The sequence below is a fragment of the Quercus lobata genome, chromosome 2 (genome assembly GCF_001633185.2).
Source record: "Quercus lobata isolate SW786 chromosome 2, ValleyOak3.0 Primary Assembly, whole genome shotgun sequence".
Lineage (NCBI taxonomy): Eukaryota > Viridiplantae > Streptophyta > Magnoliopsida > Fagales > Fagaceae > Quercus > Quercus lobata.
Genome location: NC_044905.1, coordinates 33,225,477 through 33,241,368, shown reverse-complemented (window position 1 = coordinate 33,241,368; position 15,892 = coordinate 33,225,477). Strand labels below are relative to the sequence as shown.

The 15,892-nt window shown below is 36.5% G+C and overlaps 2 protein-coding genes and 1 non-coding gene across 3 annotated transcripts; 2 read left to right on the top strand and 1 right to left on the bottom strand.

Moving 5' to 3' along the window:
• Positions 1-876: 876 nt before the first annotated feature.
• On the top strand, positions 877-9,048 carry LOC115975381. Its single transcript, XM_031096139.1, has 7 exons — positions 877-1,309; positions 2,122-2,442; positions 4,528-4,680; positions 6,217-6,533; positions 7,043-7,556; positions 7,670-7,702; positions 8,245-9,048. Exons 1-7 carry the CDS (start codon positions 1,159-1,161, stop codon positions 8,763-8,765), a joined length of 2,010 nt encoding a protein of 669 aa, XP_030951999.1. The 5' UTR covers positions 877-1,158; the 3' UTR covers positions 8,766-9,048.
• Positions 9,049-9,592: 544 nt separating this feature from the next.
• Positions 9,593-9,665, top strand: TRNAA-AGC. The gene has a single exon. It is a non-coding gene; the product is annotated as a tRNA-Ala (tRNA).
• Positions 9,666-10,074: 409 nt separating this feature from the next.
• On the bottom strand, positions 10,075-10,885 carry LOC115974444 (protein LURP-one-related 17). The gene is made up of 2 exons (XM_031094816.1): positions 10,601-10,885; positions 10,075-10,461 (listed from the first exon to the last, which is right to left on the bottom strand). The coding sequence occupies exons 1-2, from the start codon at positions 10,883-10,885 to the stop codon at positions 10,075-10,077; spliced, it is 672 nt and encodes a 223-aa protein (XP_030950676.1).
• Positions 10,886-15,892: the final 5,007 nt, after the last annotated feature.

Here is a 15,892-nt window from a genome sequence, read left to right as displayed (position 1 = left end):
ATTATTACAAATGACAAGTTAGATTCTCTAATTAAAGTTAATCATGTGATTTTTTTTATAGATATGATAAAAAAATTATAACAATAATTGCACTTCATCATCTGATTAAGACACTCATTACTAATAATTTTTGTTTTTTTTGGTACAAGTGAGATTTGCACCCAAACACTTATTTGATAGTAATAAATTTTACCAATTAAGCTAATGGGGATCAACTAATCATGTGACTTATTGACCAAGTGTACAACCATATATCTTATTAATTTATTGGTCAATGAAACCTCCTCAAGTATAGTTACGATATCCAAATCACATAATTGAGAGATTGTGTGTTTAAAACAAGAGAGATAGTGGGAAAGTTAAATAAGAAAAAAGTCGTCGGAATACACTAAAATTTGATACATTCCGGTCACCTTTCTTTCTAGTCCTCTTTCACTTTCATTTCCCGTATCTTCTAAGTTTGTAACATCCCAACATATATGGGACAACCTTAGTCTTAGCGTGCATTTGTTTAGCAATGCGTCTGCGTTAAAGCTGGCATCTGAGTTTTTTGGTTGGTCCCATTGTTCATGGAAAAGCCAAAGCACAAAAATGCATGAACAGTATTAAGTGAACAGTATTTTACCTTTTAATAAATATTTTGTTACAGTATTTTCAGTAATAAGTTTTCAATTTTTTTACTTTTTAAAAAATATTTTATTACAGTATTTTCAATAATAAATTTTCAGTTTTTAACAAATAAGGTATCTAAACAAACTCTTATTCTTTAACCTTGTTTAAAAAAGAAAAATCCATGTGGATAAGGCTGACGCTCATCGCACGGGAATATGCCCTCAAAACCCGTCGGACTTGTATCCAAACACCCCTCGACTTTTCCCGAAAACTATAAATACTCCTCTTTTCTCCACATTCTGTGCCCTAGAAATCCCCATTTCGCTTTCCAACTAGCCGCAACATGCTTTTCTCACCACCCAAACACCCAATTTCCCCTCACTTTCCCGTACTTTCTCGCTCCCTAAAGCGCTCCTTCGTCGTCTCTTCCCTATGAACCCTCGCCGCTGTTGTAAAAGCCAAAACGGTATCGGATCGGAGAGAAGCGAAGCGATGCTCGGGGTCTTGTAAAATTGGGGAGGGTTCGTGTGGTGTGGTGTGGAGGTGATGGACGCTTTGGAATTGCCTTATCATCCGGTTGAAGTGGCGGCGACGAAGCTCTTGGGATCTGCGGAAGGCTTCGTTCGCCAAAACGATGCCGTTTCGGTTCTTGCAAACCCCACAATCGATCCCTGCAGCTCTCTTCTTAGTCACAAAGGTAATTCTAATAAATTTTTTTTCTTTGTTTAATTTTTAAAATTTAAAATTTTTGTGGTTATTTCAGTTGTTTTGCTAATTTATTCTGGGAATTAGAAATGAAGCTTTATTTTTTTGGGTTCAAAATTTAAAATTTAAAATTTTTGTGGTTATTTCAATTATTTCGCTAATTTGTTATGGGAATTAGAGTTGAGAAATGAGGATTTTTATAGGTTCAAAATTATGTATAAAAAATTGTTAGAGCAGTTAAATTTGAGGTTAGATGGTTGAGGCTACTGTTGGTAAATATTAGCTTACGAAAATTTTAATTTTTGGTCAAATTTTTTGATAAATAACTTTGTTAGTTAGTTACACTTTGACAAAATGATTGCTTTTGTACTTTGAGAATGAGTTACAGTTGGTTGTTAGTTACGGAACCCGCCTCTTGGTTTGCTGACTGTACCTATGTATCTAGGTAAAAAAGGAGTTAGTTACATTCAATTTTTGGATGCAAAGTTTGTAAATTGGAATGGTAACTCTCCAAGTTGATTTGGGATGTCAGATCAAAGAGATATTCCATTTCATATAACATGATGTGTACCATGCTTTCGGCTTCTTTTTTTGGTGTGGAATTTAAGAACTGTTTGTCTGCTTCTGTACATGTTTTGAGTTCGCATAATTATTAGTTATTCACTTATTTGTCGTGTTGTTGCACACGTGTTTTTATGTAATTGGTATGTCCTGATTTGTCTGTTCATGAATCATTGGTTTTGGCATCTCTAATTTGCTACTCTATTGCTTGTTCTTATGATCCATGGGATATGGCCGTCTCAGATGATAAAACTTCGGGCAAGGCTTCTGACTCTGCCTCCTGTGATACTGAACTGTATAGGCATGCTAGTCAGCTGCCCAGCTTGCGGGGTGAAGATGTATCTGAGCACCTTTATACTAACGACAAAAGTCTTTTACGGTATCCTCAGCCTGAAGGTATACAGTTACCACGGAAAGCAGCAAAGTTGTCAAGAAGTGGTAGCGTGTCTTCAAAGAGGCCACGGCTGGCTCAAATGGAAGATTCTATGGGCTTAGCTGGAGTAGATGACCAGAAGGATGTGACTGATAAGCTTGAGTCATGTCCTGCAACGTGCACCTCTCCAGGTAGGGCGGTTTTCTGTTATAATATTTGTTAATTATTTGATGTTAATGTTACTCATCAACTTTAAACTATGAGTACTAGAAAACCGTTAAGGCTCTTTTGAAGCTCTCTTAGGGTGATTTTGGTAGAGCTGTTTGAAAATGGCCTTTTAGAAAAAGTTGTAGTTTTAATAATTGCTGAATGAAAATGGGTTGTTTGAAAACCTAAGAGTATTTGGTAAAATCTGTAAAAAAGTGCAGTTTGAAACTGAGTGTTTGGATAGAATCTTCCAAAACTGCTAACTGAGGAAAAAAGTTCCAAAAAGGACAAAATATTTATTTTTTACTTTTTAAAAGTTTTTTGGTGATGAGAATAATGGGTAAATCTCGATTTTGAGAAAAAGTAGGGGTCAGTATAGGAAAACGGGTATAATTTCATTGGTAATATTTAAAGCATCTGGATTTCTAATAAAAAAAAAAGGAAAAGGTACCAGGGTTGCCTTTTTTAAATGGCGACCAATATCCCCATTGCGATCAAGTGATTTTTGGGTCAAAAATCGCGGTCAACTGGCTGCCAAATGTCCAAATAAGGAAATGTGGTAGAAAGACTTTATATGCCCTTTACCAGCTGCTTATTAAATTATCACAATTCAATTAATGCAGTTTCCTGCAAGCTAACAATGTTTTTAAAATATAAAATTAATGCTCTCTTTGTAGATGCCATGAATGCATGATGGCTCTGTTTTTTTTTTCAACATACCGTATTCTCTTATGCCATTCTGTATGCCTTATTTAGTTATATACATGCAATGTTTGGCATCTTCAAGTAATGGAACATGTTTGTTATTCTTGTCTCTAGTTACAATAATGTATGTATATGAGTTCCACACCCAACTCTCTGCTTGTCAGTTGTCAAGATGCCTGCAAACATGCAGCAATTCTGCAAAATTAAACATCAAAAAAATCCATCCCATGTAAGAGCCAATTTCAAAATTCAGTTGAACTTTTTACCCATAAAAACATCCTTTAAACCTCTTTTCTTATCTGCTTCTTCTTCCCTTTGTCATTTATTCACAGCTTCAAAAAATTGAAAGAATTTCTCTAATTATTTCATTGGCATTAAACATCCTTGCGTGTTACTTGTCAATAAAGAAACAAAGACCCTGTGTGCAATTTTGTTAATGCCCAGAGGTGATGTAAGTATAACCCCCCCTCCCCTCCCTCCTTACCCCAACCCAACCCAATTTAATCACCGCACACACGTATTCTATTTTTAAAGATAGCCTTGGTTTCGAAATAATGCAACCATAGTTTGAGGTTTGAAGTTAAATATTTACTAATTTAAGAGCACTACCACCTCATCCACGACTCCCATTATTTTTTGAGAAGAAAAATGTTTTTGGGTAGCTAAATGAAGAAGTCACAAATAATGCAAAGGAAGGGGCACTTCAAAACTATATTATGATCAATTTTGATGCCTGAATTGACAAACTTGTGTACTTGTGGAAGTGGACCTTGGTAAGTGATTGAAGTATTAAACCAATTAAAATACAAAAAATTTATTGTTGAGACAAGGGCAAACATGTGGGAAACTTTTCTTGGGCTACCTTTGTTTCAGCATTGTTCGTTGTTGTGAATAGTCCCATCACATGCTCTTGCAAGAGTGTTTTTGGTTCAATTTTTTTGTTATTCAATAAATACACCAAATGTGGTGTATCAGTGGTCATTTCCCCCATTCTGGTCATTTTCACCACCCAATATTATCCCAAGTGATATTTTTTAATACGAACAAAAGATTATATCAGAAGCAGATAGATTTATAAATATATAGATGAATCATTTTTTTTTTCCTTTGCCTTTGTTTTTATAAGTATATAGTTTTTTTCAGTTAAAAGATTCCAGTTGAAAATGATAAATATAGATTAGTTGATTGAGCGATTGTTTGTTAAGAACTGCAAACGTTTTATAATCTGATTTTCATATGATAAATAAGATATTATATGAGATTTATATGCCCTATTGGCTTGATTAGATGTTTGGATTCTTGTTTCAGATTTTTAGTCTTTTGGCTGATACACATTTTCCTCTTTTCTTTAATATATGATCTAGAGAATACTCAATCGGTGAAACAAAAGAGCAACCTCAACAAGCGAGGTGATAAGAGGGGTTTTAAAGTTCCTGCGAAGATCAAATATGATTCTTTTGCGATGAAGGCGGGTTTGTCAAACTTCAGTTCAGCTGCTGGGGGGAGCAACTTTTTTGGTATGACATCGTCTCACACGATAGTTTCATTTTACGATGAAAGTTTTAACCTCTTTGAAGTGTTATTTTTTTTAATTATTATTTTTATTGCAAATATACAACTTTTATTGCAATTATTATTTTTATTGCAAATATACAACTACTTTTAATTTTTATACAGTTTTGTCGGCTTTTTTAAAGACCCAGTCAAGGATTTATAGCATCAACTTATACATAAATTCAGATCTCTCTAGATTTCGAACTAAAAAAACCAAGTTGTAGTTGATTATTATGATTATATATTTAAATGTTTATATTATTTGCAACTCCTAGCAATTTTTTCTTAAACAGCATATTTCTGTTACACCAGGAAAGTTGGGATAAGGAATGACATTATTTGTGAAAAGGTGTAGGTGGCTTCAATTGAGGATAAAATGATGGGAGTTTTTTGAGATTGTTTTTATACAGGTAGAACTGATGCCTTCTAATGCACTACTACAAAGGAGTGATTATATTAATGTTGGAAGGAGAAGAAGGACAAAAAAGTGGCAAAAATGAAGCGGATTAAATTTATAAGGGAAGACATGATTGTTAAAGATGTAACTAGGGAAATACTCTTATGCCAATTAGAGTTTAGGATCCATTTGGCCCGTAGTAGTTAGGATTAAGGTTTAGTTGAGTTGAGTATTATATAACATAAGATCTAAGATGCTTGGATACTCTATTTTTGCGCATGTACCCATGTCTGTTATGTATTGTTCTAGTATCATACCAGATACCTCAAATTTACGTACCTAGTCTTTTTTTTTTTTTTTGGAATAAAAAAAAGCAAATACGTCCAATATATGCCCCTGATACGGTTTGGATCTTGTAAGAATTTTCATTTATATTTATATATTGGTTTCGATGTTAAACACTTATCTAGTTATCTTTTGTTTACTCTTTTGGATATTGGTTTGTATTCTAAACATCATTTTAAGGCCATGTTTTCACTTTGTTATTCACTATTACTCTTAAATTGATATATGCTTAACAATATATGAAAAATAAATGCTTAACAATATATAAAAAAAAAATTTATATTTAATAAGTTATTAAATCATGAATCCCTGACGTATCATACCCTAGGTTTTTCAAGAAATGTTGTATCCCCGTACTTGTACCCATATCATACTCATACCCATATCTGTACATGTGCATCTTAGCATAAGATTATGGCCTGTCACTTTTATTTTTTACTTTTCTTTTACTATATGACTATATCTAGGACTCAGGTATTTAGCTTCCTCTATCACCAATTTGTTTTCTATTGTGAGTTTAAAGCCATGATCTCCTCCATTTTATTTTCACTTGGTGAGAAAATTCCATTTGAGCTAGATTTCATTGGCATAAGTGGTCATATTTTTCTTATTCTTTGTATTAATATGGTCCTTGCCCTGTTGATTGTCTTGGACAAATCATTTTATAAGCTACCTATTGGGTTGTTTCCTTCTTTTTTTGCTTACCAAATGTAAGCTTTCATGAATGCCATTAATGAATGTTGGGAATTATTCTCAGGAATATACGGTCTGAAGTTAGATACTCAGGACACCACGAAGCTTATGGATGATCCACCCTTGAATGATCTACTAGATGGCACCTACAAGTGCTCTAGTTTAGTAAAAGAAGGGAAGAAAGCAGCAAATGTAAATGACGATTTCTTGAATTCAGTTAGAAAATCTTTTTCTGCACTGCATCTCTCGAGGCCTGTCCAGTCCCAAAATATTGCAGATATGGATAACTGCTCCAATAAGAAAATGTCCACATGTCTGTCAGGCTCTGTTTCTGGTGATAAAGGAGAGTCCTGCATGGCAGATCTTTGCTCATGTAAAAAGGTTAGTTTACTAGAGAAGTTAAGATGCTAGTTGTCGGACCTGCATAGCATTGTCAGAAGCATTTTTTGCACCTGTCAATTGACTAAAATAAAAAATTTGATTTTTCACTGAAATGTCATTAAGAAAGTTATCTTCTCTGAATACCAACTCCTGAATCACCAAACCATTGCGAGTTGGTAAAATTGTTGGAAAGCTACCAGACGTGACTATGAATGTAATTTTCTGAAATTGAAGAGTCATTTGACCAGATCTACTATTAAGAGAAAAGTTCTGTTGGTGGAACTGGATGCAACTCTGGCCACCCACATACATGCGTGAACGTGAATGCTGTATCAACTTGGTACATTTGCAACACATTGCACGCAGAATACGAGTGCATCTTGAATGCTGCCTCAACTTCATTAACTAAAATTTCAAGACTAATAACTTTTTTGTTTCCTTGATAAATAATATTGAAGACTAATAATTAATAATGTTCCTTTCTCTCTCTTCCTCTTTCATTCCTCAAGATCCAGGATTCTTGTAGCAAGCCTGAGACTCCTGCTAATCCCCTTGATTCGCCATTATTTCCACCTAAAGATGTTTTGAAACGCGTGGGGCTTCCTCAACCCAAGGATTTGGAGTCTTTGCTCCTTGATGCGGCCAAGTCTTCTGTATCTTCAAGGAATACGTCTGATATACGCTTAGGCAAGCAAATGTCTCGCAGAGTCAGCTTGCCTCCTTTTCCATGGTCACATACTTCTAGTGGGCATTGTAGAACTAATTCTGATGCAGTTAAATTGCCTACAACTAGGAGCACATGCCCAGGTAGATGGGTAAGAATAGGGAATGTTTCCAGCTCTTTGAGGATTGCCACTGATTTTTTTACAAACTTGGAGTCATTAAGTTATGATCAGAGCCTAATTCCTTCGGGGCTGAGTTCAGAAAATAAAATTTCCCCATCAATATCAGTTGGTCTTCGTCGGTGTGAGCACGATTTGTCATCTTCTGCAACGTGTTCAAAAGCTTCTCACATTTTTTTAGGTAAGAATTCCATGAATTTATCTTAGATGCTTATTTTTTCTTTCTTTGTTTTTATTATTGTTATTTTTTTCTTCGGGTATTAATTGGGATGTTGCTTTTTCTTGAAAATGCAGATTCTGGAGGCAAGGTGAACTATCAAGGAAATGGTACAATTATAGTTATATAGTAACCTTCTCTTTATTTCTGTTGGCTAGAAATATGCTCACTGCCAATGCATATCCACATAACTCTGTTTGTGGCTGTGTTTGGAGTGGCGGGCCTATGCGTGCATGCATACCTGGAGTGAAGGGGGAAAAAAAACTGAGAGTGATGGATATGATGCCAATTGATCTAATCGTTCCAAAGCATTCTGTGGTGGTCACTTTAGTTTTTATATTTTATGGATTTTTCTTCTGCTTGGCATATGCTGTCTCGTTAGTGATCTATCTGGTCTAGATTAAGCCTTAAGGCTGATGGTTCCTCTTGATTAAACTGGTCATATCATGAAATGTGTTTCAAAGATTGGAAAATGAATATTGATAACTGGATGGGCTACTTGTCATGTTTGGAACTAGTTGTCTGGATCCTCAGTGATGCTTACCGTTGTCTACTTATGGAATGTGTAGTAAATGATGACAGTTTTTGCATTTAATGTCTTCATTTTTTTTTTGTTATTTCTGATTTTTAGTGTGCTTTCTGTTTGTGACAGCTGGGCAATGTCCAAGGATATTAGCTGCTGCACAAACTCTGTGTGACATGGCATTAGCAACTCTCAAGCGAAATCCAGATGGGACGGCAAAGTGGCCAAAGAAGCCTTCACAAAAGGTGATGAAAGCTCGCAAATTGAAATCAAATGAGAAACTTGAAGAAACATTTGCAGCATCAATTCCTGTATTGGGCTCTAACAATCTTTTAAGAAGTGTGGACCAGCTAATGCCCTCAAAGAAGCCTAAGCTGTCCACAATTGAGAACATAAAGGATTTTGATAATTTCAGTTATCTTAGGAAGGGACCAATAAATTGGTCAACTCCGAGATCAAGCAGATCATCGCCCAGCAAGTCAATGAAGGACTCTGTTGCAGAAACGAGACATTCAACCGCAAGTATTTTAAAGCAATCATGTATGATGCCCCCACCTGCAAGAGTTTTTGACAAGGCTTGCACCAGTCAACAGAAAGCAAGAAAATTATTTCCCATGGATTGGAACAGGGGAAGGGACGGGCTTGACTGATCGAAATGGCTTTGCACAGAAGTTTGTTCCTTCTGAGGATTGTTATTTATTAATGACACAGTTTGGTCTTTGGCCAATCTGATTGGTTTGTATATATTATGTTGTAGGTGGAAAGGAATTGTTGTAGGGGCTCATGCTCTAGCTGGATTGTTGTAAGGGTTCACCTGTATGGGTAACCGGGGTTCCAGTGTTGTAACAGTAAAGCAGTTGTAGACAGCAGGTAATTCTTTGCCTTCTGTAGAGCATTTCATGAGGCAATAGAAAATTTACATCTTTCAAAATACTTAGATTTGCTTCAATCATTTTACATTCTACCGTGAACTTGACAGACTCGAATAAGTGTTTGTTCAAGTAACCTTAACAAATGTCTCAAATGTTGAAAGAACAGTTTCACTTATCATTAAATACTTACACTAGAGTTCTCATTAAGATGCTGCTTTTCTAAGGAGGGTCTCTGAGGAATGAAGATATTGCTAGCCGGAGCTATTCGTGACCTCCGTTTTTGAACAAATACAAAGAACTCGAAAATCACTACTGAGTACTGAAATGAGAAATGAAGCTGTCTATTCTCCAGAAAAAATAATGTGAGATTAAAAAAAGGAAAAAAAAAAATCAGAAAAAAAGAAATAGCCTGAGTTTGTAGAAAAAATAATGTGAGATTAAAAAAAGGAAAAAAAAAAATCAGAAAAAAAGAAATAGCCTGAGTTTGTAGGCACTATTAGTAACTTTTGTAACGTACCCTCCCGGAGTTTCTTCTCTGAAATTCGCTTTTACTTCATAATTGATAAATTATATTTATTTATAATTTGAAACGAGTAAGTCATGTTGGGGATGTAGCTCAGATGGTAGAGCGCTCGCTTAGCATGCGAGAGGTACGGGGATCGATACCCCGCATCTCCACTTTTTGTGCAACCCTTTTTCTTTTTTCCCTCTCTTTTCCCTAGTGCATAAAGATATTTTCTGGAGAGAGAGAATATGATATCTCTTGCGTATGTTCCCTTTATCCAGCAAATGATTTACCCATTCCTTTTTTGTGTCCTTTAAAAAGTTCTTTTTCCCAGTAAACACCAATTGAAATTTCCTTCCTTACATATATAACATCTGACTCAAATAAAGGGAAAAAAAAAAAAAAATCCATCATTGCTCAGGTTCCATTTTTTCATTGTGCTAAGCTTTTGCTACAAAGAGTGTATCAAATAACCTCTTGATTCATGACATAGCATGGGATTTGTATCCCTTTCAGATTTCAACAAGGTACTAATTAAAATTGATCTTATCAAATATACACTTAATGAAAAATAGAGAGAATCTAGGAACACATTTGATCCAATAGTAGAACTAAAGCCATAGCAAATCCAGGATCAAAGCCAGGTTGCACGACTAAAACAAAAACCTCGTGCCCAAATGATATTCCTCCCTTACTCGCTTCCTTCCTCTTGATCTCAGCCACTACCTTCCTTGACTCATCTAACACTTTGCATGATCTATGAGCATATGAACCTTCAATCACGTATGCATATCCTTTATCTGAGCTCCCTCGAAATACATGTGCAAGTACATTCGGATTGGAATGTAAAATGTTTACGTGTTTCCTTACGGAACAAATCGGCTTCTTTGATGATTTACTACTTGTTCTACAATGGTGATCACCAGCTTCCCCTTCATATACAAACCAGCTATCAACTAGTCTAAGTGTCTGCCAAATATCACAATCAAAATCAACCCAGATATTTGCAATTGTGTACGTTTTTATTATGTGTCAATATATAACTCTATATAATATAAGAACAAAATGATCGAGAGAAGTATATATATAATATGATATTATTATTCACCTTGCAACGACGCATTGTGTGGACGGGTATTCCAGAGCCATCCATGAGAGTGATTTCCTCGGGTCGTCCGCTATAATTATCGACCCGATACACTAAATTTCCACCGGAATCGATCACTGTAAATCCATTACAACTAATTACGAGTGACTTTCTCCACACTGTTAGTGATGAGGGACATGTACCTTCGTGATATGGATCAGGATCAGTCTTATGCTTCACCAGCTGGTCATGATGTTCTTCGTGAACTGTCCTTGACATTGATTTTAAGAAACGAATCATCTTCATCTCTCTCTCTCTCTTTCTCTAAGGATTTTGAAGCTAGGGGCGGTTGAAGGAATAGATATTTATAAGCTTAGAGTCTTGGTGTTGGTAATCGAAGTATGATTCTTTGAAGGGTGATTTGCTTACGGAGGCTTTAATGACGCATGACACGTGCACCGACAGCAACATTAATTAAAATGGCCTCGCTACCTGTATATTAATCATTACTACGAATTCTGTATGGAATGGCCGGAATTTTCCATTCCATTTTTTTTTTTTTTTTTGGGAATAAAAACCGAGCACTTTTATTAACCATCAAGAAAATCTGAAATGACAAATATCAAATAAAACATGCTCCATCCAAATTAATAAAGGAAACAAAACTATTGCTCTCCTAGCCAATGCATGGGCCACACAATTACCCTGCCGTCTAGTATGAGAGAAAGAGAAAAAACTAAGTGAACCAATAATAGACATAATGTCTTTGACAATCTGATTGATGGATGAGTGACCGTACTCTGCTGACCTCAAAACTCTGCACACTAACTTCAAGTCTCCCTCAAATTCCGAACTTGCAATGCCCAACTCTACAATGAATTTCACAGCCCTTCTTGCAGCCAAGGCTTCCAACACTTCCATCGAGCTCGGGTACAGAATCTTCTCGGCAAGAGCAGCAACTACCTCACCCTTTGCATTCTGAACCACCACTCCTATACCAGCCTCTCCCGATTTAGAAAAAACAACCCCATCATAGTTAGTTTTATACAGCTCACCCATAGGAGGACGCCTTCGAATGTGTCCCTTAGGTGGTTTTGAGACTGCCTTGGGAATCTTTACCTGAAAATCCGAGAGATACAACATAGCAGCTTGTAAGATTCTGTTCGAAGCTAGACCCTTCTCGTTCAAGCGCAACTTGTTCCTGTGGTTCCAAATAAACCACGCCACAACAGCAAATAGTTCGAGCTTTTCAATCCACTGCCCAACCAAAGAAATAAGCTCTTGGACATTTGGAAATTGAGGAAGCTCTGTTTGGACCTAGCTGAAACGGGGGAACCAAATGTGATGAAGCTTCTCGCAATTCCAGATAGCATGGAGAGTATCTTCCTCAGTCGTGAGACATGCTTTGCATTTTGCATCTTCCAGTATCTTCCTCCTTTTCAAATTTTCCAAAGTTGGCAAAGCATTTGAACAAACCCGCCAAAGGAACACTTTTATTTTATTTGGGATGTGTAACTTCCAGATGCGTTTCCAGAAAAGAGTTTGCTTCGAACTGTCAGAGCTTGATGTAGCACCCAAGTTTTCAGATTCACAAAGGAGTTGATATCTCGTTTTAACCGAGTAATTACCGTCCTTTCACCCAGGGCAAATTAAGCAATCTTCTTGGTTAGTCCAACACAGTGGGATGGCTTTGATACGGCTAACCTCAAAACTCAAGAAGTGTTGTTGTAACACATTTTGATCCCAGTTCCTTGTATCATTTTTTGTGAGGGCAGCAACCTGTGCACCATCCAACACACCCGAATGTGGAGAAAGAACTTTGGCCGATCCCTTCCCTGGCAGCCAGTTGTCATTATATACATTTATACTTTTGCCATCCCCTATCCTCCATCGCATCCCCATCGAAATCACCTTCCTGGCTTTAAGAATGCTCTGCCAGGCATATGACCCCCCAGCTGCATGAGCTTCAAAAATTGAACCATTTGGAAAGTACTTTGCTTTGAAAACTCGAAAGAATAGTGAGTTTTGATCCTTTAGTAGTTTTCACAACTGTTTTGCTAGCAAGGCATCATTAAACTTTCCTAAATCCTTGAAACCCAACCCCCCTTCGAACTTTGGCTTACAAAGAACCTCCCATTTTTTCCAATGGATTTTCCTTTGCTCACCCTTTTGCCCCTAAAAAAATTTCCTGATTAGCGCCTTAATTTCATCACAAATGCCTCCAGGTAGTTTGAAGCAGCTCATAGCGAAAGTGGAAATTGCTTGCACCACAGCTTTGAGCAAAATCTCTCTACCCGCTTGGGACAAAAGCTTTTCTTTCCACCCTTGGAGTTTGCTTCAAACTCTTTCCTTTATATAATTAAGGCTTTCCTTGTTGTTTCTTCCCACCACCGCCGGTAATCCAAGGTATTTTTCATATTCTTTAACCTCGGGTACCTGTAGAAAGTTTGAGAGTTGGGTCTTTGTGTCTCCATGAACTGCCTTGCTGAAGAAAATGGTTGTCTTCTCACGGTTAAGCTTTTGACCTGATGCTTTCTCATACAAGGATGAAATATTTTGAATAACCTGTAAATCTGCCAAAAAGGCTCTACAAAACAACAGGCTATCATCAGCAAAAATAAATGAGATATTTTTGGCCCTCTCTTGCATAAAGAGAAACCCCTAATACCATCCTCCATTGCTGCCCTTTGAAGCATCCTATTCAACCCTTCTGAACATAGTAAGAACAAGTAGGGGGACAAAGGGTCTCCCTGCCTTAGACCTCTAGAAGGTCTAATATCTCCCCTCGGTTCACCATTTACCAAAATTGAGTAGGAAACAGAGCTAATACATTTATAGACAAGGGACACCCACTTTTCACAAAACCCAATTTCTCCATGATTTTTACCAGATACACCTACTCCACCCGATCATACGCCTTGCTTATATCTAATTTCAAAGCCATAAAACCCCCCTTCTTAGATTTTTGGTTCTTCATATGATGCAATGTCTCAAAGGCAACCAGGATATTATTAGATATTGCTTTGCTAGATTGAAAAGCACTTTGAGTATCAGAGATAACACATGGTAAAAAAGTCTTGAGTCTATTTGCTAGAACCTTAGAAATAAGCTTATAAAGAGTGTTACATAGAGCAATTGGGCGGTAGTCTGAGACTCTTACTAGACTTTTAACCTTTGGAATGAGAGTAATGAAGGTCCGGTTTATTGCGGAAGGTATGGAACCCGAATTGAGACAAATGAGTACGGCCTCCACCACATCATCTCCAATGGCCGGCCAAAAGTGCTGGAAAAAAAGAGGTGGCATGCCGTCCGGTCCTAGTGCTTTTAGGGGGTCCATCTGCTTTAAGGCCAACTCCACTTTCGCTCTTTCAAAAGGTGCTACAAGTACCTGGTTCATCTCTTCTGATACCACCTTTGGAGTGGCTTCTATGGCTTCTTCAATCTGATTTGGTGAGGAGGATGCAAAGAGATTTTGGTAAAATTCTACCAAAATATTTGCAATCCCGTTTTCATCTGCACATTTTCCCCCCTATGATTTTCCAAGGCCTCAATTCTATTTCTCCTGAACCTGTGGGATGCTTTGCTATGGAAATAGTGAGTATTGCTATCACCTTCATGCAGCCACAAAGCTGGAGATCGTTGTTTCCACATTTTTTCTTCTTTTGAAAGCAAATCATTTATTTCTTTTTTCAACCTAAGCACCCTATTCATCGACCTCCCTGCTATTGCTACCTCCTCGGCCTTCCTCAATAATTCTTTTTTTTTTTTTTCTTATAAATTACTTTTTATTTTATTTTGTTTTAAATTATGGTTTAGTCCGCTTCATTCCACCTGTTTAGCCCGTTCCATTAAATTTCACTTGGTATAGTGATTTTGGTTAGTATGTAAACAAATTATTATTTTTTTCCTAAACCCAATTTTTTTTTTAAATTACTTCATTTTTTTTGAGAAATTTTTATTGCTTCACTTACATGTGGAATTAATTATTATATTCCTTTAATAATATATATATATATATATATATTTTTTTTTTTTTAGTTTACATTATTCATTTATGACATTTTTTTCTTCGTTAATATACTCATATATGACGTGTTATATACATATATTATGTAATGAAGATATTAAGTATATACATTATTTAATTTTGAATTAATAATTTGATATGATATGCCTTCAAAAAAAATTTGATATGATATAATATCATGTGATGTAGACTTTTTTTTTTGGTGATGTATGAGAGCTCGAAAATGTGTTAAAGACACAAGTGCTGTTTAGACCCCCAAATTAAAGTTACGGCTCGATAGATTTTACACTAGCTTAGTTCTAAGTGTGGAATAGTGTAAATGCGAGGATAAACAAACAAGCTACTCTAATCCATAATCAAAACAACACAAGAGTAAAATGGATCGTAAAAGAGTAGGGGAAGAGAGAATGTAAACATAAGATTACATGCCGATGTGTTATCGAAGAGGAAATCGAAGAACTCGGCGAAAAACCTCTCCGCCGCCCTTCAAGCGGTAATCGATCCACTAGACAATCAGTTGGGATACACGGGTTAGTAAGAGACACTCCAAGCCTAATCTACCTGATGTACCTAAGCCTTCCAAGCTCCTACTCCAACAAGACTTCTCGGAACCGTGTCTTGTCTAACTCTTTGGATCCTGCAATCCACCCGATTGCATCCGCCAAGCCTCACTGGCTTCTTTTGGCAATTCCCCAAAACTTCCCAAACTCCAAAACACTCTCCACACTTTGAATAGGTGTGGGTTGTGTTTGGGTACAAATTTCCTCTTAAGGTATGACAATGGGAGAGGGATGGAGAAGAGGCTATAATGATTTCTCACTAAGGATGAGTAGCTCTCTCTCAAAAAGATGGGTGTGTGTTGTAGAAAACCTAACTAGGGTTTTTCTCTTTGAATGACCTCCTTTACATTTGTGGGCAATGAAGGTATATATAGCATGGGTGAAAGTAGGAAAGTCACACTTAAAAATCCTCCAGGCAGAATGTTTTGCGACTACCTCGCGAGAAGGACTTACCTGTGAGACATTCATGAAAACAACAGCTTGACATGACTCTTCAGCTTCCAGTCATGTGCTCCTTACATGCTCTTTTTGTGAGAACCCTTCTCACGAGCTTCTCGCGAAATCCACTAATTCTTCATTTAAGCTTGATTCTTCACCAACTTAATACTAAACCCAATACAATAAAATCCCACAAAATACAAGGAACAAAATTAAAACAATTACAACATTTTTTGTCATGGAATAAAGCCAACATAAAACATAGTTGTAAATCACAACTTTACAATG